The sequence below is a fragment of the Opisthocomus hoazin genome, chromosome 18 (assembly GCF_030867145.1).
Source record: "Opisthocomus hoazin isolate bOpiHoa1 chromosome 18, bOpiHoa1.hap1, whole genome shotgun sequence".
In the NCBI taxonomy this organism is placed as follows: domain Eukaryota; kingdom Metazoa; phylum Chordata; class Aves; order Opisthocomiformes; family Opisthocomidae; genus Opisthocomus; species Opisthocomus hoazin.
Window position 1 is genome coordinate 19,087,642 of NC_134431.1, and position 27,084 is coordinate 19,114,725.

The following is a 27,084-nucleotide window of genomic DNA, read 5'->3' on the forward strand; positions in this document are numbered from 1 at the left end:
GCAGGCATATCCTGTTTTCTGGGTAAAAGAGGATTTTGCGGCCAGCTTTGTTAGAGAGGCATTGAAGATTGTTCTTTGTGTGCCCTCGCGTTTGAAGTTTACACGCTGGTAGCTGCAGAGTTTCTGGATGTTCTGGTTACACGGATGACATTTATTTTTAACCTTATTTTTATTAGAGGGTTGTATCATGCGGTCCTGGCCAGCCCACAGGAAGGGCCAGGAGCTTCGTGCAGGAGGGATAACACTTCCTATCTCCGTGTAAACAGCAATTCCCCCCAGATGGGCAAAGCCGGGCCCGCTGCGGGGAGGGCTGGAGGCGGCGTTCCCACATGTGGCTGCAGGATGAGGCTTTCCCACAGCGGGGACAGACCTTGCTCCCAGTAGCTGCAGCCCTGCTACTGGGCTGCTGGGTAGCACGGCTCTGCCCGGGGCTCGGGAGAGATGCTGGGGGCAGCAGGGCTGCTCCGGGGAGCCGTGGTGAGCAGCGGCCGGTCGCTGGAGCTGCGATGGAGCGGAGCTTGTGGAGACGGGCGGTCAGAGCGGGGCTGGGATGAGGGCTCGGGCCATGGAGCTGCCCGGGGAAGAAGAGGACACGTCCCGTGGGATGTGCTCTGGTGGGGTCTTGGACTGAACAACACCAGGCGGTGAAAATGGTTGTTACTGAGGGCTGGGAAAGAGCCGCTGTGCTGTGCGCTGCGTGCACACCGGCACGGGAACCCGAACGCAGCAGGAACAGCACTGCGAGGAAAAGCTCCTCCTGGTCCCTGCCGCAGGGCTGCTCGAGGAGCTCGCAGCTGTCCGAGGCGATTTAATGGCGCTGGTGCTTCTCCCTACCTGCCGGAAGACTTAACAAGCACTTAGCGGTTCCGGGGGCCTGGGAATCTGGGACCCACAGGTCCGGAGAGGACAAGGTCGCACTGCTGAACGCCGTAGGTCATGACACGCATCCGCTCCATTGCTTTATTTGCCCAGGATCTCCAGGCACGCTGCTGTGAAACGCAGAGCAGGTCCCGACTCAAACACCTGGGTGCCAAGCAGGAGCCAGCGGGTGCTCGGAGCCAGAGCAGAGCTCCGGCAGGGAATGGTGTTGGTTTGCCTGGCCAGGGTGGCAGAGGAGAATTTTAGGAAGACATTTGAAGTGGCAGAATAGGGTGGACAGAGAGGAGCTGGGCCGGGTGCCATAACCCAGGGACGCTGCAGAGCAGGCAACGGCCGAGCAGCCTTTGGTGGGGAGGAGGGTCCAGGGTGGGGAGTGCCGAGTTATGCGAGGAAGGGCTGGCACAGTCACTGGGAAGCATCCACAACAGAGAGTGAGGATGAGGAGTCACTTCTGAGGTGGATGGATGTTACCAGTGCCTGGGGAGTGTGACGTGATGGTGGCAGGGAGCGGGTCGGTCACCGGCTCCTCGGGTCGGAGCCCCCGGCTGAGGGGGACCAGCCAGGCGTGCCGACGGCTCTTGCCGGAAGGATTTTTTGCAGAAGCGTTGGGCAGTCCAGCCGTGCTGCCGACCGGAGCCCCCCCGTCACGGGGGGTCTGTGACTGTGGCAGGGTGCACAGAGGACATGCAGCCTGCACCCGGGGCTGGGCAGGGACCCCCCACCTCTCCCCAGCCGCCGCTCCCCGCTCATGCAAGCCCTGGCCACGCTGCCCGGCTTCTGGCGGCTGCTCTGGCGATGGAGCGGAGGGGCTTTGTCCCCACGGCCACGGCCCGAGGCTCCGGGCTGCCGGGGCGCGGTGGCAGGGCTGCTCCGGGCTGCCGGCTGCGAGCCCTCCCGCAGGGTACCAGAAATGCCTGATGGGAGCCTCGGTGTAAAATCCTCTGCAAAGGTACCTTCTTTCCCCGTAAGATGTCATGCAGACTCTCCTGACTGTTCAGAAATAAACTTGCAGCATCTCCCCGTGGCTGTGTGCAGCAGAGGGAGGGAACAGGCTCGGGCTCGGCTCACGCTCTGCCCCGAGCTGCTTTGTTCGGTCCCAGGCCTTTCTCGCACGCAGGGTGCACAGACGCGCTCTCCGGAGCGAGATGATAACTGAGGGGGGAGAGAAAGAGGGCGTTTCGGCCGGGCGGGAGATTGATGGCGGGTCAGCGAGGCCAACGGGGGCAGGAAGGTTTCTGTAGAAAGGGAGAGGAGCCGACGGATGCTTGGAGCAAGGGCTGATTCCACCCTAACGGTGCCCTGGAAACTCTGCTGATCACAACCCGCCAAAGCGTTTCGCTTGCCCAGATTGGGAAAAACAAACGGGAATGAAACCGATTTGCTCGGTTTTCATCCGCTCGACAGAGTCGCCCGGCCGCGTTCGGTTTGCGCGGTGTGTGTTTATCCCGACTGCAGTCGCCGCCGCTCCCGAAGGCTTACCCGGACCTGGCTTCTCGGCCCCTGCTCTTGTTTGCTCGCGGGGCTTCTTTTGCACGTGCAGCCGCGCTTTTCGCGCTTGGGTTTGGCAGGGATGGAGGGGTGGTCTGGGGGGGAACCTGCCGTGCAGGCCTGGGGCCGGGCCGGGCCCTTCCCGCAGGGTTCGGGCACTTCGGCCAACTCGTCCGTCCTCCTGGCCTCGACAGCTCGTCCCCGCCGCGCCGGGCTACTCGCACTCCTCCTTCCCACGGTGACACGGTTTTCTGCGGGATCTAGAAGCGAGGGCAGGGGAGCGGGGAGCACGGGACCCCGTGTGGGCGCTGGGTGCTTTCTCTGGGGTGGGCGAGGCGCAGGCGGCGGGGCTCGACCCCGGCGTGGCCCTCGCCAGCGTCTCGCCCGGCTGCGGGGACGGAGCCGGCCCGGAAGGGCTGCACAGCTCGCGGGGCTTTGTCCAGCCAGGCCGTGCTGCACGGGGCACCGAGGGGCGAGGGTCTGTGCGGGGCACCGAGGGGGGAGGGTCTGCGCGGGGCACCGAGGGGTGAGGGTCTGCGCGGGGCACCAAGGGGCGAGGGTCTGCGCGGGGCACCGAGGGGCGAGGGTCTGCGCGGGGCACCAAGGGGCGAGGGTCTGCGCGGGGCACCGAGGGGCGAGGGTCTGCGCAGGGCACTGAGGGGCGAGGGTCTGCGCGGGGCACCGAGGGGTGAGGGTCTGCCCAGCCCCGCGGCTGAGCTGCGGGGGTCTCCGAGGGCCGAGCCCTGGAGGATGCTGAGCCCCGGGGGGGCACATGGTGCTGGGGATTGAGGGGGACACCAGGGGATGGGGACCCCCGGGAGGATGCGGGACATCGAGGGGGGCTGTGGAGCCCCGAGGAGGGGATGCGGGGCGGGGGGGTTGGGGGGGGGTGCGGGATGCTGGACGATGCGGGGTGGTGGGAGGATGCCGGGGCACCAGGGGTGCGGAGCCGCAGCTGGAGGGTGCGGAGCCGCGGGGGGGTGCCGAACCGCGGGGGGATGGCGGGGGTGCAGGGGGATACCGGGGGAGCGGAGCTGCGGGGGGATGGCGGGGGCGCGGGGGGATGGCGGGGGTGCGGAGGGGTACCGGGGGAGCGGGGGGGGTACCGGGGGTGCGGAGCCGCGGGGGTGCGCACCCCGGGGGGTTGCGGGGGTGCGGGCGGCCGCGGTGCGGTGCGGACCCCGCGAAGCCCTCCCCCCTCCCGGCGTGGGGCGGCGGCGGAGGAGGGGCTGCCCGGCACGGGCAGGGTTAAAGCGCCGTGTAACCGGAGCGCGGGGCTGGCGGGGGCCGGCCGGGGCGCGGGAGGCGGCGGGCGCTGGACGGCGCGTCCCGCCGCGGCGCAGGTGAGCGCGGGGCCGGGGCACCGGGGGGCACCGGGGGGGGGACCGGGGAGTACCGGGGGGGGCCGGGGCCGCGGCGCATCCTCGTGGGCGGCTTTGTTGTGCGCGGCGGCGGCGGCGGGGGACAATGGGGCGGGCGGGGACGCGGTACCGGACGCACCGGAGCGCGGCGGCGGCTGCGGGAGAGCCCCGGCCCCGCGCCCGGTGCCCGGGGCCTGGCGGAGCTCCGCGGCGGGGGGCTCGGGGCGGCGGGCGGAGGGGGCGGCGGGCCCCGGCGCCACTTGTTGCCGGGGGGCTCGGGGAGGGGGGTGGGGGGAAGGCTTGGCCCCCCGCAGCCCCGGGCAGGGCTCGGTTCGTCCCCGGTCCCGCCCGCCCCGCCGGGTCCCGTCGCAGCTTTCGGAGTTTCCCGCGGAGGCGGCGGGGACGCGCGGCCCGGGGGCGCGCACCGGGGCTGTCACGCCGGGGCCGGGCCGGGCCGGGGGAGCGGGGCGGGGGCAGGGCCCGGGCTGGGGGAGCGGGGCCGGCGGCGGGGAGGGGCGGGAGGGGCCGGGGTCCCCCTGCCCGCGGCTCGGCGGGCCCCGGGCAGCGCCGCCCCCAGCCCGGGGGGCACGGGGGGGCTTCCGGGCGCCCGGGATGCGGCGGCAGCGCTGCCGGGGCCGAGCAGCTTTGTTTTCGGTTCCCGGGGCAGGGATCTGTCAGTGCCTCTCGCCTCTGCTCGGTCCGCGGGGCAGCGGCTCCCGGCCGGCGCCTCGGGCGTGTGACCCCCCCCCGGGGCGGGGGACGGAGGGGAGGGGGCGGCCGGAGCCGGGGCGCGCTCAGCTGCCGGGCACCGGCCCACCGGCAGGTACCGAGCCGGGGGGGGGACTGGGGGGGCCGGGGCAGCTTTGCCGGCATCCACCCCCCCCCCCCCCCCCATCCCGGGCACGGGAAGAGGCTCCGCGGGAGGGACGGGCAGGGGAGGGGGACGTCGGAAAACTCCGGGGTGGCCCCAGCCTGGGGGGGGACACACCCGGGGCGAGCCCTGGGCCTGGGGGTCTCGCCGCTGCTGCACCGACCGCCCTCGGCGAGGGGCCGGAGAAGGAGGGAGGGGGCTGAAGCCCGCTGCCCCCCTGCAGCGGGGCTGCCCTGTTCTGCCCCGGTCTCCGGTTTCTAACGAAAGGGCGGGGGGGGATGAGCCAGGGAGTCCCAGCCCGTGGCTCTGGGGGGGGCTGGGGGCTTCTACCCCTCCGTCAGGGGCCGGTGAGGTGTCATTGTCATCGCTCTGTGTCCTCTTGTGCAGGCGAAAGATGAAGCCGTAACCGCCGCGGACGGAGGACCTGCCGCCGCCGAGCGAGACCCCCGCAGCCCCCCGCCCTGCCCGCAGGCAGCCCCGGCCGCCCGCTCCCCGCCGGGCAGGGGGCTCGGGAGGAGCCCCCCGGGCCGGGCTCAGCGCGACGCGCCCGAGATGAGCACGGTACAGAGCCCCGAGCGGCTGGAGCAGCGGCTGCCCGGGCTGGGGGCTGCCCGGGAGGCTCCGCGGGCCCGGTCCGCGCCGGCGGAGGAGGGCCCGGTTGGTTTTCGGTTTTCTCTTTGCTCTGGAGGCGGCGGGCGCCGGGCCGGGGTGGCCGCAGGGGCTGCGGGGCCCGGGGGCGCGGAGGAAGCGGGGGGGAAAATGGAGGGAAGTGGCGGAGCCGGCGAGGGGCCCGGGCAGGAAGCCGGGGGGGGGGGGGGGGGGGGGCTGCCCCTCCGACCCAGCACCTCTGCCGGGCTGCGCTCCCCGCCGCGCTGGGCTGCCGGCCCCTCCGGCTCTTTGCTTGCCGGGATTAGGGGGGGAACGCTGGGCTCGGGGGGAGCCCCCGGCGGGAGCCAGCCCGGGGGCAGCGAGCCCCGGCCATCGGGGTCCTTTCTTTCTTTTTGTTATTCAAACGGGGCTGGGGCGATGGCTGCCATCCCCGCCGGCGCGCAGCGCTCACTCCAGCCTTTTGATATGCATGGCCCTGTCTGGAGGCAAAGTCCGGCGGCTCCCGCCACCTCCCGCGAAGCCTCACCCGATAAGGCGGCCCGGGACCGTCCCGGGGCGGGGGAACGGCAGCCGGCCCCGGCCGGGGCGGGGGGCAGCCCCGGGCGGGGGGCAGCGGGGTGCGGGGCACGGCCCTGCCGGGGCAGCGGGCAGGGGAGCATGGCCACGCTGCCCGTCCCTGCCCATCCCTGCCTGCCCTGCCCACTCTGCCCGTCCCTGCCTGTGCTGCCCACCATGCCCACTCTGCCCGTCCCTGCCCGCCCTGCCTGCCTTGGCCGTGCTGACCACTCTGCCCAGCACTGCCCACTCTGCCCGTGCCTGCCTGTCCCTGCCTGTGCTGCCCATCATGCCCACTCTGCCCAGTCCTGCCTGTCCCTGCCTGTGCTGCCCATCATGCCCACTCTGCCCAGTCCTGCCTGTCCCTGCCTGCGCTGCCCATCATGCCCACTCTGCCCAGTCCTGCCTGTCCCTGCCTGCCCTGCCCACTCTGCCCACCCCGGGCAGCCGGCGAGCTCGGCCGGGCAGCGACCAGGAGCCTCCCTAAGCAGTTAATATCGTGGCATGGGCTTTAACCAGTTTGGCAAACCTTAAAGAAACTGGTATTGCAAAACTGGGGCGGGATGCGGAGTCGGCGGGCTCATTGTCTCGGTGGGGTATGGCTGCGGGGCCCGGCCGGTCACCAGGCAGTGCCGGGGCTGCCGCTAGCGCCGGTCTCCTGGGGAGCTGTGCGCGTCGGGAGCTGGAATTCTGCATTATTTGATTCTTCGTGGGTTCTCGCACAAAGCGCGTGGCTGCAGTGCCTGCCCGTGTGTTTGCAGTGCATTAAGCAGTGCAAACACTGCGGTGCTGGTTTTCTCCTCCTCCTGTGAGACAGAACATGTGGGGAGAGCGCTCTGTTTCTTATTATTTTCGCAATGCCCTGCGTGCACATGTCGGTGTGCGCTTCAGCGAGGGGAGGCGAGGACAAAGAGCTGAGCCTTCCTCCCGGGCAGGGGGTGGTGAGGCTTGCGAGGCCGGTGGCGGCTGCGGCGATGCTCGGTGGCCGGGCGGCCTCGTCACGGGGCAGGGCGGGCTCGGGCGGGCGGCCCCGTCGCTCGCTGCAGAAGGCCGCAGCAGCAGGAGCAGGGCCGGGAGCTGCCGTCCCGCCGCCCGGCTGTCGGTTTTTGGGAAAACGAGACGGTTTTTAGCTAGCTTTGCAGTTGGGGTCGCGGTGGGACGTTCCCTTTCCCGCCCGCGTGTCAGAGGATGGGGACGGGGTGTCCTGAGCGATGGCGGCTGGAGGAGGGCACGGAGCGAGCCGGGCCCCGAGGGCTGGCAGAGCCACGGCCGTTCCCTCCAAAGCTGTAACTTTTTTTTTTCCCCCGCTTTATACAGTTGGAACACGGAGGACATCGGAGGTCCCTGAGCCACTGAGCCACGTGGCGAAGCTGAGCTTGGCACATCGGGTGCCCGGTCCTGGCTGTGTGTCCTGGGGGCCCTGGCCGCCGTGTCACTGTCCCCAGCGCGGGGCTGGCGGGGACACGCTCGCCCCATCGCCGGCCGTGCCGGGTGCTGGGCAGCCCCTGGGGCTGAGAAAGGAAAAGCCATTCTGAGGCGCAGGTTTGAACCTCGTGGGCTCAGGCTCCTGTCGGAGGCTCCCACAGAGGCTCCTGGCAAAGGACCGAATGCCGAGCTCCTCCGAAGGTCCCGGCGGGGTTTGGAGATGTTTTGCAGGGCTGGGAGGTGGCTGTGCCCGCTCCTGTCCTCCCTGGACCTTCACAGCCTCACGTTGCCCCATCTCCCTGTCCCCGGCCTCTCCTCTGGGTCACCCTCACGCCGAGAGAGCAGCGTATCCTCTCGTACCTCGCTGTGTGGATTCCCAAGTGACATTCACTATTTTTTTGTGAGATTTGCTCTTTTTTTTTTTGTGGCAGCATCACTCCTGGCTGTGGTTGCTGCCGTTCTGCGGCATCGCAGGCTGGGGAGGGGGAATGGGCCCTGGAGGAGCTGGCCCAGCTGTGCTGCACCGGGGCTTGTGGCTGTGTCCAGGTCACCGGGGGCCGGCGTGCGAGGGGCCGGCGTGCGGGACCCGCTGCCCAGGCCGGGGGCAGCCGGGGGCAGCCCGGCGAGTCTGGGCAGCTCCCAGGAATTGTTCGCCGGGTCTGGGAGCAGATGTGCTGCAGCAGTGGGATTTCTGCGCACAGCTGGAGGGGTTTGTGCAGCTTTAGACTCCCTCGGGTGCCATTCCGCTCCTCCTCGTCCCTGCAGACATGTCTGCGGGGGGCGGCCGGCCGTGCCCCCGGGCTCTGCCTCCGGAGCTGGGTGCCCGGCACCTGCTTTCCGTCAGGTTTGGACCTTACCAAGGTTTGAACGCTGCCCTCGGCAGCCAAAACATCAAACCCCGGCTGGTCTTTGTTTGTCGGAGGTGCTGACAGATGATCTCAAAGCAGAAATCTCGATTGTTAGGGAAGCGGCTGGAGGTGACGCTGAGCGAGAGCGGTGGGGAGGGGGCGGCGGGGCTGGACTCCGGGGTCTATTTGGGGCTGGGGGGGAAGGGGGGCTGTTGCTTTTGCTTCCTAACGGGGCCTTGGGTGGGAAGAGCCCCGTTTGCTCCGTAGCTCGTCGAGCTGAGTGACGTGCTCCTGAAATGACTGCGCTGGCGAAGGGGCAAGTCGCAGCACAGATCCATAGCCCAGCAATGAGGCAGCCTCGTTAGCGCGGTCCCAGGTGCCGCTGGGAGAGCCTGGAAGCTTCCACTTCCGAAAACCGGATCCAGGGAGGGCACCCCAGGGGAGGCAGAGGCAGCTGGGCGCAGGCGAGGCGTGCCCCACCTCTCCTGGGGACGCCTGGCCCGGCTCGGTCCATGCCGCAGCAGCTCCCGGGGCGGGGGGACACAGGCGCCCGCTCCCCCGGGACGGGAGGGTGCGTGAGAGCTGCCGGCGCAGCCCCCTGCCCTGCCCCTTCGCCCTGGGGTGCAGCCCCCTGCCCTGCCGCTTCGCCCTGGGGTGCAGCCCCCTGCCCTGCCGCTTCGCCCTGGGGTGCAGCCCCATGCCCTGCCCCTTCGCCCTGGGGTGCAGCCCCCTGCCCTGCCGCTTCGCCCTGGGGTGCAGCCCCCTGCCCTGCCGCTTCGCCCTGGGGCAGGGAGCCGAGCCTGGGGGGGGAAGGGGGGTGCAGGAGGAGTTTTCTCCCTTTGGAGGAGTTTGACTGCTGCGGGCGCCAGGACTTTGCCCCACATGGCGAGCTCTCTGCCGCGTCCCGCTGCTGCTGTGACAGCCCACCCAGTGCTGGGCGCGCTGGGCAGCCGGAGCACAGTGAGACTGGTGCTGGGGCGGGGTGGGGGGATCGCCCCTGGTTTCTCTGGGGTGCCTGGGAAGTGCAGCCCCCACCCCGATCCAGGGGCTCCAGGCGCAGCCGGGACCGCTCCGGCAGAGCCAGCCTGGGCTGGGCAGCGCCGAGCCCGGGAGCGCTCTGCGGCGTTGGGGCGCGGGGCCCGGCAGCGTAGCCCTGGAGAAACCCCCCGGCACTTCCATAAGGACGGGCGCCGCGCGTCTGGGGCCTCCGATTCCTGGAGCCGGGCTTCAGGGCCACCACGCTGGTGGGGAGGTTTTGTCCAGGTGCCCGTTAGCTCCCGCTGCCGCTCCAGATGCATCTCCGGTCAGATCCCTCGGCTAACGGCCTGAATACTTGTGGCTGGCTTGAAGAGCTTGCGCCGACCGCTTTGCCTTCCCTGGGGCTTTCTGCACAGCTGAGTTTCCTTTCCACTCGGCTTCCACAGGCAACCATGAAGGACAAGAGCCACGGCCGGGATGAGGCGGACTGCAGGGCAGAGCTGATCCTCATCAACGGGGACTGCGCCGATCCCGCGGACGACACACCCGCCCTTGTTCTGGAGGCGAACGGGAAGCCAGACACCCCGGGTGAGTCACGCTGCTCTGTGCCCGGGATGCTCTGTGCCCAGGGATGCCCCGTGCCCAGGATGCCCCATGCCCAGGATGCCCCGTGCCCGGGATGCTCCATGCCCGGGATGCCCCGTGCCCGGGATGCCCCGTGCCTGGGATGCTCCGTGCCCGGGATGTGCCGTGCCTGAGATGCCCCGTGCCCGGGATGCCCCGTGCCCGGGATGCCCCATGCCCGGGATGTGCCGTGCCCGGGATGCACTGGGATGCTCGGGGTCAGAGATCTCCCAGCCGCCGTCCCGAGGGCTGCCCAGGGCTGCAGCGTCGCGGCCGTGGCCGGGGCCCCTCCGTGGCTCTGCTGGGTTTCCGGCAGCACGTCCAGGCCACGGCGACAGAAGTGGCTGTGGAAGCGGGTGCCGTGTGGGGACGCTGGCTCTGCCCCGCGACGGTTTAACCCCCCTCGGGGGGAGGGAGGCGGGGAGCCCCTCACGCACCCAGCGGTGCTGCCGGGCCGAGGGGCTGCGTCACGGCTCCTGGGATGCTCCGGTCGTGGTCCCCAGATCTCAGCTCCTGGGTTCACAAGGTCCTGCTGTAGCTGAACCGGCGACAAGCCCGGCATAGCGGGCATGTGGTCTGCTTACGCCTCTGAGCTTGCAGGAGCGAGAAAGTGCCCAGGAAGGTCCCACACTTGCTGTTGGAGTCCGTCCCAGTTGTGGGGCCGGTGTGTGGCGTGGGGCTGCTGGTGTGGCAGTACCGCAGTGGGCAGCCTCGGGGACGCCGCTTGTCTTCTGCGCTCGGCCGCGTTTCTCCAAGAGGAGGTTTCGGTCTCTCCCAGTCACGCCTTGCCGCTCGGAGCAGTCGTGGGCGTGGGTGTGCGGGGCACGGCCGGGATGGCTCCCGGAGCCTGAGGCCGCTCTGCTGTGTCCCTGCGCAGATGCCGGGGGCCTGGGGCTGCCGTCGCTGAAGAACAGCAAGAGGGTGAGCAAGGGAGACCTCTCCAAGGAGGACCTGGCCTGGCCGCTCGCTCTCGCCGGGGCGCAGGAGGTGAGTGCTCACCCGGGCTGCTCCCAGGCCGTGCTGCCCGGCGCGCTGGGGGCTGTCTGCGGGGGCACCTGGTGCCCGGGACCGCGGCCGGGACCCTCGCCTGTTCCCCTCCGGGGCACCTCCCTCGCTTGGCGTCAGGGGAACCGTCCAGTGGCAGATGCAGTTTTCATTTACAAGCGTAATATTTGTTTTCAGTTTTAAATTCTTGGTTTCCATGATGTCATTGGCAGCAGGAGGGGGTGGTGTGACGCAGCGGTGCCCACCATGCGTTGGAACAGTCTCAGAATGGTTATGCTGATATTCTCTTTAGAAAGCCTTGGCCCTATTGACGGGGTGAAGCACCTCGTGTCTCCCGCTCGCGGGGTGGCCTGCTTCAGCTGCTGCGGGGCTGGCTCCCAGTTTCGCCCCCCTGCCTTTCTTGACTAGCTTGACAAAAACCTCCGGGGTCTGGAAGCATTTTGGCCTTCTGGCTCTGAGATGGTGGCCTTGTGACTTTGCAATAAAACCCCAGGGTTGGAGATCTGCCCGCGACGAGGCAGCGTCCGAAGGAAAGAGCCATAAATCCAAACGCAGTGAAAATTCCGCTTTCCCGCTACGTCGGGGTCGGGGCTCTTCACTTGTAAAATCTCATTTGATTCTGAAACTCTGTTACGCCGGATGCAGGAAGCGTGCCTGGGTTCGGCTGTTTGTAAACTGCGGCTGCTGAAACCGCAGGGGCAGAGCTGCCCTGGGTGCCTCCGCGGGGCCGGGCGGTGGGAGGGAGAGCACCCACGCCTGTGGGAGAGTGGGGTGCCGTGCCCGGGACGGCGGCTCTGCCGGGGCCCCCGCTCCCCCGGCAGCCAGACCCCCGGCTGCTGGCTCCGCAGCTCTCGGTCGCGCCGCCGTGGCTGCAGCTGCGAGCAGGGGGGTGCGGGATGGTGGAGTCGGGGGTGCACGTGGCAGCTGGAAGCTGATGTGAGCAGCTGCTGGTGGGCCGGAGCAGCGCGTGCTCCCGAGCGGGGCTGGGCAGCCGCAGAGATCACAGAATCACAGAATCGTAGGGGTTGGAAGGGACCACTGTGGGTCATCTAGTCCAACCCTCCTGCCGAAGCAGGGTCACCTACAGCAGGCTGCACAGGACCTTGTCCAGGCAAGATGCCGTGCAGTGCCCCGTCACACCGAGGGGCTCAGCCCGAGGTGCTTCCCGCAGCCGTCCGTGCTGCCCCGGCCTTCCCCGTGCTCTCGTCCCCAGGGCGCTGGTGCTGCCGAGGAGCACGGGCTGTCCCCGTCCCTGCGTGCTGCGGGCGCGGGGAAGGCGGCCGTGCCACGGCAGCTCCCTGTTCCGGTTGCAGGTACGGCCCCGGGGCAACGCCGGCTGGGAGAGCAGCCTCAGGCAGAAGCCCCCCGTCCGCCTCATCTTCCAGGCGGGGCAGACCCGGCACGAGATGCGGATCAAGGACACGAGCATGGAGACGCTCAGGGACCTGCCGACTCCCTTGCGGGTGAGGGTCTGGGCGGGTGCCGGGGTTTTCCTGGGGCTTCCCTGGGGCCCCGGACACCTGCACTGCTGCTGTGCCCTGGCCGAGCGGCTTCAGATGTGTCGCAGCCGCTCCGTGCCTCAGTTTCCCCTGTGAAGTGTGGGGGGCTGTGTGCTATTGCCTTTGCTATGAACTGGGTGCTTCGAACGCCCTGGGATGAACTGGGGGAGAAGGGAAGAGAGCAAGAGGCATGCTGGTTTATGTGTCTTGCAAGTGAAAGCAGAGCAGTTCTCCCTCAGACACCCCTGTCCTGGGCCCTGCCCTCCGTTCCCGGGCGCGGTGGCGTCCCCACTCCCCATCTCCTCCTCTCCTCGCCCTCCGATTCCCGGCCAGGGGGCTGGGGGTGACCTGGGGCGGGTCTCTGCTCCCCCCTGCCCCTCTCCCCACCTTCCCCCCGCGCTCACGCCCCGCTCCCTGCACCGCGCAGAGCTCCAAGCGTCGCCCGGCTGCGGCCGTCCCCGTGGCCACCATCGACCTGACGGAGGAGGACTCCCGGGACTCGTCGCGGAGCAGCAGCACGCTCTCCGGCAGCAGCTCCCAGGAGGGGCAGAACGGCTCCGCCGAGCTGGGCGCCGAGGAGCCGGACGGCAGAGACGCGGGGATGGCACTGGAGTACCAGGTACGGCGGGGCCAAACTCTGCTCCCGCGCTGAGACCCTGCGCCCGGGGCGGTGCGGGGTGAGGGTGAGCCTTCCCGGCGTGCCCTGAGCCTGCAGGCGAAGGGACCCGCTGGAAACCTCACTGCTGCTTCTCCTGCCTCCTCCTGCCTGCCTGCCCTTCCCTGTGTGTCTGGGGTGTGACGGTGCCGGGCTGTCCCCATCCAGGCTGTCCCCATCGGCCGGGCAGGTGGCGGGGCCGGTGCTGCGCCGCGGGCACCTCGCTGCCGGCGGGCAGCGCGCGGGGACCAGCCCTGCCAAGTGCTCCCTGCGCGGCGTGGGGGGCTGCGGGGCCTCCGAGGGCCCCCGGGCCGCGTGCGTGGCACCCGCCGCGCCGGCAGCCGTGCCGTGCCCTGCCGAGGCAGGCAGTTGCATGCGCGGAAAATGTTTCTGTCGGGGATGCTGGAGAGGAGCGGAGCTGCCGGGGCTGCAGAGTGATTCAGTGCCTGCGGGCGTCGGGGCAGGGCCCGAGACGTGCAGGAATTGGGCAACTGCATCTTGCTGCATAATTAGGTGCCTAATTGCAGAACAAAGCTGGGACGGAGGGCTCTGCGGGCGGGGGTGACCGCTCCGTGCGAGGGGACTCCCTGGGCACAGCACCATGGCCGCCCTGGCATGGTCACGCCAAGGTGCCCAGCTCTCCTTGTGCTTTTCTCTGTTTTCTCTCTGCCTGGTGGGCACAAGAGGTGGGTGGGTGCCCTCTCCCTGGCACTGAGCCCCGTGAAGGGCGTCTCGCTGTGCCGCGGAGCTGCCTGTCTGCTCAGGGAGCCCGGGGAGCAGGCGCTGTGCCAAGGCTTCCCTGCGCAGGCGGGACACGGAGCATCCCCTGCCATGCCCCCCACGGCCTGGGCCGTGCCTCGTGGCTCGGCGGCAGCACGCAGGGAGCCGCCTTCTCCCAGACAAACGTGGCTGCGGTGGGCGAGGGGACCGGGAGAGTCCGTCTGCGCTCCCCGGAGCTGCTGCTCCCCTGCCTTGCCCGTTCCCGTCACCGGGGCTGCCGCGAGAGCTTCTGTGACAGCCGGAGGCTCCCGGGGCTTGCAGAGACCCCGGCAGGGCGGGCAGGAGTGGGCAGGCAGGGTGGGCAGGCAGGAGTGGGCACGCACGGGCACCGGTGCCAGCAGAGCCGTGCAGGACGGAGCACGCGCCGCGCCGCGTGTGCCAGGCGCCGGGCTCGGCGTGGGGCTGGCACCGCGCAGCCCATGCTGCCGAGCTGCGGCGCGGCGCAGGGCTGGGAGCCAGCGCTGCCGGGGATGTGTTTGGCTGGTTTTTTTTTTGGGGGGGATGGTGGTGCAGCTTTTGTAGACCGCTGGGCGTAGGTGCGTGCACGCGATTTGGAGCGAGGCGCACGCGCGGCGGAGCGGCTCTGCAGGGCGCTCCGTGGCCGTTCCCCCGCGCTCCGGGGCTCTCCTGCGCGGCTGCTCGGAGAAAACGGGGAATTTGTGCTGGTGGCTGATCCGTGTTGTCCTCTTCTGCTTTCAGGATGGGAAGGAATTTGGAATTGGGGAGCTCGTCTGGGGAAAGATCAAAGGCTTCTCGTGGTGGCCTGCGATCGTCGTCTCCTACAGGGCCACGGCCAAGCGCCAGGCGGTCTCGGGCATGCGGTGGGTGCAGTGGTTCGGAGACGGGAAGTTCTCCGAGGTAAGCCTGCTGCCTGCCCCTGCTGCGCCCGGGCTGCAGTCCCCTCCCCGGCACGTTTCTGCCGTCTGTCCCGTTACAGAATCACAGAATAGTAGGGGTTGGAAGGGACCTCTGTGGGTCACCCAGTCCAACCCCCCTGCCGAAGCAGGGTCACCCAGAGCAGGCTGCACAGGACCTTGTCCAGGCGGGGCTGGAATATCTCCAGAGAAGGAGACTCCACAGCCTCCCTGGGCAGCCTGGGCCAGGGCTCCGTCACCCTCAGAGGGAAGAAGTTCTTCCTCATGTTCAGATGGAACTTCCTGTGCCTCAGTTTGTGCCCATTGCCCCTTGTCCTGTCGCTGGGCAGCACTGAAAAGAGCTTGGCCCCATCCTCCTGACCCCCACCCTGCAGATATTTGTAGGCATTTGTAAGGTCCCCTCGCAGCCTTCTCTTCTCCAGGCTGAACAAGCCCAGCTCCCTCAGTCTCTCCTCGTAGGGGAGATGCTCCAGTCCCCTCACCATCCTCGTAGCCCTCCGCTGGACTCTCTCCAGTAGCTCCTCATCTTTCTTGAACTGGGGAGCCCAGAACTGGACACAGGACTCCAGATGAGGCCTCACCAGGGCAGTGTAGAGGGGAAGGAGAACCTCCCTCGTCCTGCTGGCCACATTCTTCTTGATGCACCCCAGGATCCCATGCCTCTGGGGTGGGGGTGCACCCAGCTCCAGCCCCCCGGGCAGGGACCCCAGCCTTCGGCGCGGGCAGGCTCTGCCGCGCTCTCGTGGCTCTGGCCTCAGTAACGAGGGACCAGCTGCCATGGGTGGGTGACAGAACCCAGCAATGGGGACAAGGGAAAATCCTGTGGCAGACGTCCGCCCGGCCCCTGCGCAGGGCTTTGTCTGAGCCTGGGTCTCTAGGGCTGCCCCCGCTGCTCTGCAGATGCCCTCCCACAGCCCCGGAGCCCCTCGGCCGTCCGGCGTCTCCGCTGGGCTGCGGGCAGGAGGAGGGCAGGGCTGTGCCGGGTGCCCGTGTCGCGCCGGGTGCCCGTGTCACGCCGGGTGCCCGTGTCACGCCGGGTGCCCCGTGTCGCGCCGGCTGTGCTGGCAGAGCTGCGGTGCCAGCAGAAGGCCCAAAATGCCCGTCCCAGCCGCGAGCGCGATGCCGCCGTCTCTGCCCTCCTCCCTCCCCTCCAAGGCCAACGCTGGGGCTTCTCGCCCGGCTGCGTGGTCCGGACACAAAGCCCCGGCTGTGACCCGGCGCCCGCGGCTGCGGCGTGAGAGCCGTGCGGGGAACCGCAGCGCTGCCGGGCCGGGTCTGCGGCGCAGGGGTGCGGTGCGGACATGGCCGGAGCGAGGCGTGCCCGTGCCCGTGCCCGCTGGTGAGCTTTTGTCGCTCTCTCGCAGGTTTCTGCAGACAAGCTGGTGGGACTGATGGCCTTCCGGCAGCATTTCAACTCCGCCACGTTCAATAAGCTGGTCTCCTACCGACGAGCCATATACCACGCGCTGGAGGTGAGCGCGGCGCAGGGCTGGGCCTGGGCGGACGAGGAGCCGGGAGAAGCGGCCGGGCTGCGCGGGGGGCCATGGGGTGCGGGGAGGGACGCGCTGTGCTTGGCGCGGCCGACGCAGCTGAGCCGGCAAAGCCAAGGGGTTGCTGGGGCGGGAGGAGATGCGGCAGCGGGGAAGCGGGGTGTCTGCTCAGCCCGGGTGCCTGCGGAGCTCGGGGTGGGGTGGGGGGGCTGGGGTAGGGCTTCCCAGCCAATGGGATCCTGGGGTGCATGAGGAGGAGTGTGGGCAGCAGGGCGAGGGAGGTTCTCCTTGCCCTCTGCTCTGCCCTGGGGAGGCCCCATCTGCAGTGCTGTGTCCAGTTCTGGGCTCCCCAGTTCAAGAAGGATGAAGAGCTACTGGAGAGAGTCCAGCGGAGGGCTACGAGGATGAGGAGGGGACTGGAACATCTCCCCTACGAGGAGAGGCTGAGGGAGCTGGGCTTGTTCAGCCTGGAGAAGAGAAGGCTGAGAGGGGACCTTAGAAATGCCCATAAATATCTGCAGGGTGGGGGTCAGGAGGACAGGGCCAGACTCTTTCCAGTGGTGCCCAGTGACAGGACAAGGGGCAACGGGCACAAACTGAAGCAGAGGAAGCTCCAGCTGAACCCGAGGAAGAACTTCTTCCCTCTGAGGGTGACGGAGCCCTGGCCCAGGCTGCCCAGGGAGGCTGTGGAGTCTCCTTCTCTGGAGATATTCCAGCCCCGCCTGGACACGGTGCTGTGCCCCCTGCTCTGGGTGACCCTGCTTGGGCAGGGGGTTGGGCTGGGTGACCCCAGAGGTCCCTTCCAATCCCTACTATTCTGTGATTCTGTGATTCTGTTGCTGTGTGCAGCAGGGTTGGTTCTGGGTCGTGCCTGCAAATTGCCTTGAGAGCGATCACTGCGGGAGCTCCCGCCGCCCTCCAGAATTAATCGTGTCCCCCGTCTGCTGCGGCGATGGGGACAGCTCGCAGGAAAACCCTCCTTTCTCTGCTGGGACTGTTCCCAAGTGCAGCCATGGGGCCAAACTCTGCCTGTCCCTGGGGATCCAGGGGTAACCGCGGCTGCTCTGGGCTCTGGCCGCTCCGGGAGCCCCTGGGGCCCGGCTCCCCGGTGCTGTGACGCGGGCAGCATCGCGCTGGCAGGGGGGTCCTGGGCTGGTGCCGGGTGCCCTTTGCAGTCGGGGCTGGCACTGAGCCCCCCGTGGGTCTGCCCCCCGTCCAGGGGACGCGTCACGCTCCGGGTTTCGGTGCTGCAGACCCGCAGGCGCCTCTTTTCTGCCTTTTCTTTGCTTCCTGTGGCGTGCTGGGGAGCGGAGTCTGGGCGAGAGCTGGGGCTGGGTGCTCCCGGCTGGGTCGGGGCTGGTGGAGGCCGGACGGGCTCGTGGCGGGGGGGGAGGCACAGGACGGCGGCCGAGGGCGCGCCCAGGGTGGGAATCCGGCAGCTGCCGCTGCGCCGGGGACGCTGCGCCCTGCGCACGTGTGTGCGTGGTGGGGAGGGGGCCTGGGACCGTGACCAGCCCCGGTCACCGCGGCCCCCGCCGTGCCCCCGCCGCGCTCGGCAGGTTGCCCGGAGCCGGTCGGGGAAGACGTTCGCAGCCGCCGCCGGGGAGTCGCTGGAGGAGCAGCTGAAGCCCATGATCGACTGGGCCCTCACCGGCTTCAAACCCCTGGGCCTGAAGGGACTGCGGCCGCCCAAAGCCTCAGGTGAGGTGGCAGCCGAGCCGGGCGCGGGCAGCAGCCGCCGGTGCCCCACCGCTCTGTGCCACGGCCGTGCCTGCCCCATCCCCGGGGGCTCCTCCCTGGGTCCCCCACAGCAGCACTGCAAAACGCCAGAGTAAAGCACCCCCGGAGCCATTGCTCCTGGAGCCACTGAGCCTCGAGCCGTGCCCGGGGAGCCCGGGTGGTCGGGAGGGCTCTGCTTTGGCTGGGGTGGGACCTGGCAGCGCTCGGTGGGAGATGTCCCCCGGTGTCTGCAGAGCTCCCGGGGCCCGAGGCTGGTCCCCAGGGAGCCACCTGTGCCTTGCAGAGAACGGGGCCCTGGGGAACGGGCTGGAGAAGGTGCTCTCCCTCGAGCAGTACCCCCCCACCAAGAGGCTGAAGACCAACCTCTGCAACAACAGCAAGGAGCAGCGGGTGGAGGAGGACCAGACCCGAGGTAACTGGCAGCGGGAGCTGGGGAGCGGCGTGGGCTGGGCTGTGGGTCTTGAAAAGCACTGGGAAACCTCTCTGGGAAGGGGCTTGGTTCTTCCTGCCGGCCATGAGCTTGGTTTCCAAAGGCAGAGGCTTTTGTGGTCTCGTGTTGCTCACTCGTGCCTTAGGAGACAGCAGCGAACGCAGCTGCCAGACGTGGTGCCGCAAGCTGGGCTCCGTTAACTGCTCAGCTGGGGAGTGACCGACCGGGGTGTTGCTGCTCTGAGCTCTGCCTCGAACGTCTCCAGCAGTGACGGGACTTGGGGTTTGCCCCAGAAATTGTCTGCTGTGCCCGTGGGCTGCCTGCTCTGTGCAGCGCTCAGCGGAGCTGTAGCGGTTTCAATGCGAGAAACGGGGCGTCTGGAAGTAGAGAGCCTTTAAAGTTTGTTACATGAGGAATGATTAATCTCTTTTTTTTTAATTTTATAAAGAGCAAATGGTGTCTGAAGTTACGAACAACAGTGGGAGTCTCGAAGGTAACCGATCGCGCTGCCTCTCTCGGGACGAGGTGTGGGGCTGGCGCGGGTGCTTGCAGGCAGCGCCAGGCAAAGATCGTGGGTCCCCGTTTAACGGCCCCGTGAAGAGGGGGGGAAGGCGCGGCGGCTGCGGATTGCTGGGCCTCCCCTCGCGCGAGGGGAGCCGGCTGCCGCGCAGGGCCTCCCCGCGGGCTGCTCCCAGGCAGCCGGGTCCGGAGCGGCCGGCGGTGCGGGGCTGCACGGGGCTGGGGGGGGGCTGCACGGGGCCAGGGGGGACTGCACGGGGCCGGGGGGGGCTGCACGGGGGCTGCACGGGGCCGGGGTGGGCTGCACGGGGCGGGGGGGGGCTGCACAGGGACAGGGGGAGGCTGCACGGGGGCAGGAGGGGCTGCACGGGGACAGGGGGGCTGCACGGGGCGGGGGGGGGCTGCACAGGGACAGGGGGAGGCTGCACGGGGGCAGGAGGGGCTGCACGGGGCCAGAGGGGGGCTGCACGGGGCCAGAGGGGGGCTGCACGGGGGCAGGAGGGGCTGCACGGGGACAGGAGGGGCTGCACAGGGGCAGGAGGGGCTGCACAGGGACAGGGGGGCTGCATGGGGCCGGCGGGGGGCTGCACGGGGACGGGGGGGCTGCATGGGGCCAGGGGGGGCTGCACGGGGACGGGGGGCTGCATGGGGACAGGGGGGGCTGCACGGGGCTGGGGAGGCTGCACGGGGGCAGGAGGGGCTGCACGGGGACAGGGGGGCTGCACGGGGCCAGAGGGGGGCTGCACAGGGGCAGGAGGGGCTGCACGGGGGCTGGGGGGGCTGCACGGGGGCAGGAGGGGCTGCACGGGGCCGGGGGGGGGGCTGCACGGGGACAGGAGGGGCTGCACGGGGACGGGGGGGGGGGTTGCACGGGGCCAGAGGGGGGCTGCACGGGGGCAGGAGGGGCTGCACGGGGGCTGGGGGGGCTGCACGGGGGCAGGAGGGGCTGCACGGGGCCGGGGGGGGGGCTGCACGGGGACAGGAGGGGCTGCACGGGGACGGGGGGGGGGTTGCACGGGGCCAGAGGGGGGCTGCACGGGGACGGGGGGGGCTGCACAGGGACGGGGGGGGCTGCACGGGGACAGGGGGGGCTGCACAGGGCCGGGGGGGGCTGCACGGGGCCGGGGGGGGCTGCACGGGGGCAGGAGGCGCTGCACGGGGACAGGGGGGGCTGCACGGGGGCAGGAGGGGCTGCACAGGGACAGGGGGGCTGCATGGGGCCAGGGGGGGCTGCACGGGGACGGGGGGCTGCATGGGGACAGGGGGGGCTGCACGGGGACGGGGGGGGCTGCACGGGGACAGGGGGGGCTGCACGGGGCCGGGGTGCTGCCTGCCCCGGGGTGAGCCGAGCTCCCTCTGTCCCACAGACAGCTGCTTGTCCTGCGGGAGGAGGAACCCGGCCACCTTCCACCCGCTGTTCGAGGGGGGTCTCTGCCAGACGTGCAGGGTAAGTGCTGCCGGAGGACGGGGTGCGGGGTGCAGCCCCGCTGCAGCCAGCGCTGTCGGGACAGCAGGGCGGTGGTGCCCGATCCTGGCCGTGCTGTGCACCCTGCTGCTGTCCCTCGGTGTGTTCTCTCCGCTTGAAGCACTGAGGGTGTGCATCTCCGAGCTCTCGCCATGCACCAGGGACGGAGCCAAGCTGCCTGCTCTGCTCACCTGCTGAGCACAGATCCTGATCCTCTCTCCTCTCTCCTCCCGGCTGTCCTTTCACTAGGATAGATTCCTGGAGCTCTTCTACATGTACGACGAAGACGGCTACCAGTCCTACTGCACCGTCTGCTGCGAAGGGAAGGAGCTGCTGCTCTGCAGCAACGCCAGCTGCTGCAGGTGAGCACCGTGCGTCCCCGTCGCGGCTCCTCCGGCCGAGCTCCCTGGGAGCCGCAGGGAAGCGGGGCCGTGCACGAGCCTGGGCTGGGTGCTGTGCTGGTCCCCGGCTGGCTGCCATGCGGCACGTCCCCAGCACGGCCTCCTTGTCCCTGCTGAGCTGGGCTGCACCTGAACCAGCCCTGGGGAGGATGGCAGGAGCTTTACCTGTGCCTGGTCACCAGCTTGTGGTCGCAGCCCTAAAAACCAGGGTACTGCCTGCGAAAATACCCTGCAGAATGGGCTGGGGGCTCTGGTGCGTGGCAGGGAGACTCCAGAGAGGCTGGGGTGACCCAGAGGGGTTTCTGGAGGTGACGGGCACGAGGCGTTGTGCTTTGGGCAGGTGCTTCTGTGTGGAGTGTCTGGAGGTGCTGGTGGGGCGAGGGACGTCGGCCAAGGCAAAAGAGCAGGAGCCCTGGAACTGCTACATGTGCCAGCCGCAGAGGAGCTACGGCGTGCTGCACCGCCGGCAGGACTGGAACACCCGCCTGCAGGACTTCTTCACCAGCGACAAGGGGCAGGAATACGTAAGGGCTGCCGAGGGCAGGGCGAACAGCTCGGCATTCCTTGGCCCTCTGCCTTGCTCTCGCTCATCCACCCTCTCCAAGGGTGCTGGGCTCTTGGCCCTGCAGGTGCTCTCCCAAAGGTGGAGGCGATGCCTGCGGAGCCGAGGTTTGGCCTCGTGGAGCATCGCAGCGCTGCCCAGGGCTGGGCCTTCATTGCTGCCCTTCGATTGCAGGCTGCACCCAAAATCTACCCCACAGTCCCGCCAGCGAACCGGAGACCTATTCGAGTGCTCTCTTTGTTTGATGGCATAGCAACAGGTGAGGCACGGGAGGAGCAGCATCCTGATGGCTTGCGGCGCTGGGTGTCGGGGATGAATACTTGCATGGCCTTGGACCGGTCTGAGGGCTTGGTGGGGAGGAAGAGGTGAAGGGCGGGGGGGTCCCCATCAGAAGGGGATGAGGGCGCAGGCTTCCCTTCCTGCTGCACAGGGCTGTGGAGGAGGGAGGGACGGAGGGAAGGTGTGGGAATGTTGCTCGCAGAGGTTCTTGCTGCACCGAGCACCGTCTTGGGTGGCTGATTTCACTGCGGAGCAAGAGCTGTGGGGGTGCTGGTAACCTGGCCTCTGGCGAAGAAGAGCCTGAGGGGAGCTGGTTTGGCTCAGCTCACTCAGCTCTGGAGTTCTGTTTTCTGGGAGCAAACCTGCCTGGAGGAACGGGTCAGGAAAATAGTTTAGCCATCTAGAAGTCGTGTGTGACTGCACCCACCTAGGACATGCAAGAGCGGCCACATCGAGCTTCTGTGCTGAGGAAGGAGACGGGGAGACGGAAGAGAGCAGCGCAGCCTCAGACCTCTGTCCCTTGGCAGGGTACCTGGTGCTGAAGGACTTGGGCATCCAGGTGGAGAAGTACATCGCCTCGGAGATCTGCGAAGACCCCATTGCCGTGGGCACCATGCGGCACGAGGGCAACATCACCTACGTGCACGACGTCAGGAACATAACCAAGAGAAACGTGAGCACGGCTGCTGCGGGAAGGCGGGGGAACGTGGGGCCGTGGCCGCGTGGGTCTCACCCCACCAGCCCTGCGACGGGCTCGACGTGGCCCTGCTGCAGCCCCTGCCCGGCTGGGGAAGGGGACCCGCTTCCCTGGCGTCTCCTAACCGCGTCTCTCTGGCTCTAGATCGAGGAGTGGGGTCCCTTCGACCTGGTGATCGGCGGAAGCCCCTGTAACGACCTCTCGCTTGTCAGCCCGGCCAGGAAGGGGCTGTATGGTAAGGCTGCTTTGCCTCGGCACGGCTGGGTGCCCCGGGGTGCTCCCGGGGTGCGGAGCTGCCCTGAAGGCAGGGCTCCAGGGCAGCGGTTCAGCCCCAGTCTGCGTCGGTGGCGGGTCCCCTCTGAGCTGCAAACCGCGGGGTGGCACGGGCTGTCCGCGAGTCGGTCACGGTGGGGAGCTGCGGTGGGCAGTGGGTGCCCCCCAGAGCCGCTGTCGCTCCCCTCCTTGGCTGGGCAGGGGAGAGGAAATGCAACGGGAGGCTCGTGGGGCGAGAGAAGGACAGGGAGAGATCGCTCGGCAAGTCATGGGCAGACCAGAGTCAGCTTGGGGAAAATAGTTTAATTTATTACCAATCAAATCAGAGTAGGGTAATAAGAAATAGAACTACATCTCGAAAACGCCTTCCCCCACCCCTCCCTTCTTCCCGGGCTCAGCTTCGCTCCCCGTTTCTCTGCCTCCTCCCCCCGAGCGGCGCAGGGGGACGGGGAATGGGGGTTGCGATCAGTTCATCACACGCTGTCTCTGCCGCTCCTTCCTCCTTACGGGGAGGACTCCTCGCACTCTTCCCCTGTTCCAGCGTGGGGTCCCTCCCATGGCAGACAGTTTTCCATGAACTGCTCCAGCGTGGGTCCCCCGCGGGGTCACCAGCCCTGCCAGCAAACCTGCTCCGGTGTGGGCTCCTCTCTCCACGGGGTCACAAGTCCTGCCAGGAGCCTGCTCCAGCGCGGGCTCCCCACGGGGTCACAGCCTCCCTCGGGCACCCTCCTGCTCCGGCGTGGGGTCTTCCCCGGGCTGTGTGCAGGGATCTGCTCCCCCGTGGGCCTCCCCGGCTGCAGGGACAGCCAGTCTCACCATGGTCTGCTCGGTGGCTGCAGGGACCCTCTGCTCCGGTGCCCGGAGCACCTCCTGCCCTGCTGCTGCACTGGGCCTGGGCTCTGCAGAGCTGCTCCTCTCACATCATCTCACTCCTCTCTCTGGATGCAATCCCACAGATTTTTTTCTTCCCCTTCTTAAATCTGTTATCCCAGAGGCGCTCCCACCGTCGCTGATGGGCTCGGCCTTGGCCAGCAGTGGGTCCGTCTCGGAGCTGGCTGGCATTGGCTCCATCAGGGGAAGCTTCTGGCAGCTTCTCACAGCAGCCACCCCTGTAGCCCCCCACTACCAAAACCTTGCTACGCAAACCCAGTACGGGAGGGCAGCCAGGCCCCCCGGACCCGTGCCCCCGTGCCACGGCCGGTCCCAGCCCGCGGCTCTGGCATTCTCCCTTGCAGAAGGAACCGGGAGGCTGTTCTTCGAGTTTTACCACCTGCTCAACTACGCCCGTCCCAAGGCGGGAGAGGAGCGCCCTTTCTTCTGGATGTTCGAGAACGTGGTGGCCATGAGAGTCAACGACAAGAGGGACATTTCTCGGTTTCTGGAGGTAGGGGTTGCTGCCGGCTTCGGGAGAGATGTCAGAGCAGGAGGCTGGGCTGTGCAAGGTGTGCCACGACTGTGAGGGTTGGGCGGTGGCATCGTGTGGTCCTGACACTGGAAACCCCTCCCTGATGCACAGCTTTTTCGTCTCGACTCTGGACCCCCCTGGCTTTCAGCAGGTTACCCCCGAGCACTGCTGCTCCGGGGAAGGCGTTTGCCAGCCTTGCAGAAAGCATCTGTTGGAGCAGTGCCCGTTATTTCTAGGGAGAGGGAGGTCAGGCCTCGGGAAGCATTTTTAGCTCTGTGGTAGCCAAGTCGGGCTGTGGGTCAGCAGGGACTCGCGTGCGTTAAGGCCCCGTCGGAGGCTGACGGTCCTGACCCTGGCACAGAGGAACTGGCACCGAAGCGTGCTGGGATTTCGTTAGCTGCTGGCCGTGGCTACGGCGTGGGAGCCCGCGCGGCCGACCGGAACGTGCTGCGGTGTGCAGCGGGGGCTTCGTGGGGCTGCCTCCTCAGCGGGGTGTGCTGAAGACGTTGAAGTCCCTGCAGTGCAGTGGAGAAGGGCTTCCCGTGCCGGAGAGGGCTGAGCCCACACCTCCTCTAACTTTTATTTTCCCCCATCTCATGGCCTTCAGTGCAACCCGGTTATGATTGACGCCATCAAGATCTCGGCTGCCCACCGAGCGCGCTATTTCTGGGGCAACCTGCCGGGCATGAACAGGTAACCTTTTGCTCTCCTTTTCAGTCCCTCGCTGTGGTTTTGTTTTTTGTTTCGTGGTGCTTGTGGCGGTTCTTTCCTCCTTGGCCCAAGCCTGGCTCCTGGCGTGGGCACAGGGCTCCTCCGAAAGCGCTGCCAGGAGAAGCTGCCCAGGGCCCTGGGGAGGTGGCCCCGTTAGGAACGGCTAACGAGCGAGGCCAGCGGTGCTGTTGGGGACACACGGGGCTGTGACCGTGCTGGGGAGCCGAGTGCCCTTCCCGCGGGAGGCTCCTGGAGCTCGGTCCCTCTCCGGGTGGCTCGGAAGGGAGCTGCCCTGGGGGACAGGGCTCCGGCGCCTGCGCTGCGAGGAGCTGCTCTGGTCTGGTACGCGCCGGCGCGGGCAGGAGCTGCGTGTTGATGGCAAATGACTCCTGACAACTCGGTGGTTCCTCAGAGAGCCATGTATTGACCTCGGCCAAGCCGGAGAGGCTGCGTGAGGACTTGACAGCAGAGCTGGGAGGAGGAATTTTCTATTGTCTTTAGATACTTGGTGTTTGGTTTTTACTCCCCAGTATTCAGTGCCAGTGCCGATTCCCGGCTGAGAGATTATTCGTGGCTCTTCTGCTTTGCTTTTCCTTTTATTTTCCTAATCCACTTTAAAAATGGAGCCAGCATGCGGGGGTCTTAATCCCTGCCAGCCTCTCCCTTTAACTGGGAAGCCCGAGCTCTGCTGGGCCGTGTTCCCAGGGGCACCGGCTGCTGGGTGTGGAGGTGGAGGTGGCGGGGCTGGCACCCCGCTGCAGCGCCTGGCGTGGCAGTACCTCTGCTCCCTCCAGCAGCGGCCCGGAGCAGCCACGCTCCGGCCTTCGCCGCTGCTGCTCCGGCCTCCGAGGCAGGCGGTCTGCGGAGGCGGCTGGTGTGTCAGCGGGAGAGCTGCGGGGCTTAGGAGAGGCCGTGGGTGCGGTGAACGCGTTGCCGTACTTCAGGAAAGCGCAGCACTTACTGTTTCATCAGCTGGGCTACGCGTCAGCGCTCTTCAGTAAGACAGGAGCCCCGTAGCGTCTCCTGCCTGTGAGAAATTCTGATTTCAGTAAGTCTCCAAACCTGAGGAGACAGTGGCTGCCCAGGGCTGCTGCCGCTCCTCGCGGCTTCGGGGTGTGTGTCGGCGTCGCCTGGCTGTCACTCGGCTCGCCCAGGGGCACCGGTGTTTCGGCGCGGTGTGGATCAGCGCAGCGTAGCGGCTTGGTGGACTCCAGAGCCGTTACAGAAGATTTTAGCATGGCTGGTCGTTAATTTTGGCTGCTGTCATCATCTGTCAATGCACTGGCGCTGAGACCCCCAGAGCCAGGGCGGCTCGCCGCTCTCTGCCGCAGCACGGCCGGGGCGGGAGGCACGTGCACGTACTCGCCCCACACAGATTTCCACGCCCCGGCCGGTGCGGCTCAGGGCTCCGTCCTTCCTGGCCTGGCTCCCCCGGCCGGGTCGCTTCCCAGATCCGCAGCTGGGTCTGGGCGCTCCGTCCCTGTCCGCACGCGGGTTGAGCTTGCACAGAGCCGCGGGGGGTGACTTGGCGGGCGCCCTGCGTCTGCAGAGGAGCGGGCACCGCGCTGCTGCCCCGGGGTGGGTCTGCCACCGGCTCTGGGCAGAGCGGGAACGACCGCGTCCCCTTTGGCGACGGCTTCGAGGGCTTCGGGTGGAAGGCGATGGGTGTTTGGGTGCTGCCAGCCTGGGAAAGGCAATGGGAGAGCGGGTGGGGAGCGCCGGCTGTTAGCAGAGACTGAAACGGGGGCTGGGACTCGAAGGGGGCACGGGTGGATGCGGGGATGGGGCAGAGGGGTGCTGCGTCCCGGTGGGCGCCGGGGAGCGGGGTCCGGCCTCACCCTCCCTCTCTGCTCCGCAGGATCTTCGGCTTCCCGCTCCACTGCACGGACGTCTCCAACATCAGCCGCGGGGCTCGCCAGAAGCTGCTGGGGAGGGCGTGGAGCATCCCCGTCATCCGGCACCTCTTTTCCCCGCTCACGGATTACTTTGCCTGTGAATAGCAAGCCGAGCGTCCCTCGTCTCTCTGGTAAAGATGCACGGCTCCGCTGCCGTGGCGGGAGAGGGACGGGCACCGCCGCCAGACGCTGCCGCGGCACCGTCCCTCCCCGGCCCCGAGCTGCCGGAAGGCAGCCTGGCCCCGCAGGGAGAGCTGAGGAAATGTCTTTAACCAAAGAACCTGGCAGGGTAGCTTTTCTTTAAAGGGACTAACGGCAGCGATACGTAGAAAATGATGGACAAAAGAGCTTTAATTACCCAGCGCAGGAAGCTCTATGCATAACCCATGAGATGAGACGTCTCCTCCAGAGCATTAAATATTCCGTTTTAGCCTAGAGCTGGGAAGTCACAACTTGCTGAGCAGTAAGTGTGGAGGCAGCTGCTCGGGCACTGCAGACAAACTTGAACTATAGCGAATTATTGCTTTTCCTAAACAAACAAAACCTCTCTTGCAGCAACTGCCAAAAGTCCCCAGACTGTAGCAGCAGGTGGAAGTGACCCTGGTCAGGTTGCAGACACTGAACATGCAGGATACAGAAACCAAATCTCTGAGTTTTATTTTTAAGACTTTTCTGATGACCCTTAATTTTGTTTTTTTGACGTCTGTTGCTGCTCTAAGGCATTACGTAAGAATGTGGAGACTCCTAGACGTGAATGTAGCTGAA

General features: G+C 67.9%; 1 protein-coding gene across 1 annotated transcript; it reads left to right on the plus strand.

Annotated features, from left to right (window-relative positions):
- Nucleotides 1-5,151: 5,151 nt before the first annotated feature.
- DNMT3B (DNA methyltransferase 3 beta) lies at nt 5,152-26,424 on the plus strand. The gene is made up of 19 exons (XM_075438339.1): nt 5,152-5,256; nt 9,461-9,602; nt 10,516-10,625; nt 11,957-12,106; nt 12,570-12,761; nt 14,277-14,435; nt 15,817-15,924; nt 17,502-17,643; nt 17,966-18,094; nt 18,561-18,605; nt 19,999-20,078; nt 20,346-20,458; nt 20,838-21,021; nt 21,234-21,318; nt 21,866-22,011; nt 22,180-22,270; nt 23,544-23,692; nt 24,321-24,406; nt 26,283-26,424. Exons 1-19 carry the CDS (start codon nt 5,152-5,154, stop codon nt 26,422-26,424), a joined length of 2,358 nt encoding a protein of 785 aa, XP_075294454.1.
- The last annotated feature ends 660 nt before the right edge of the window (nt 26,425-27,084 follow it).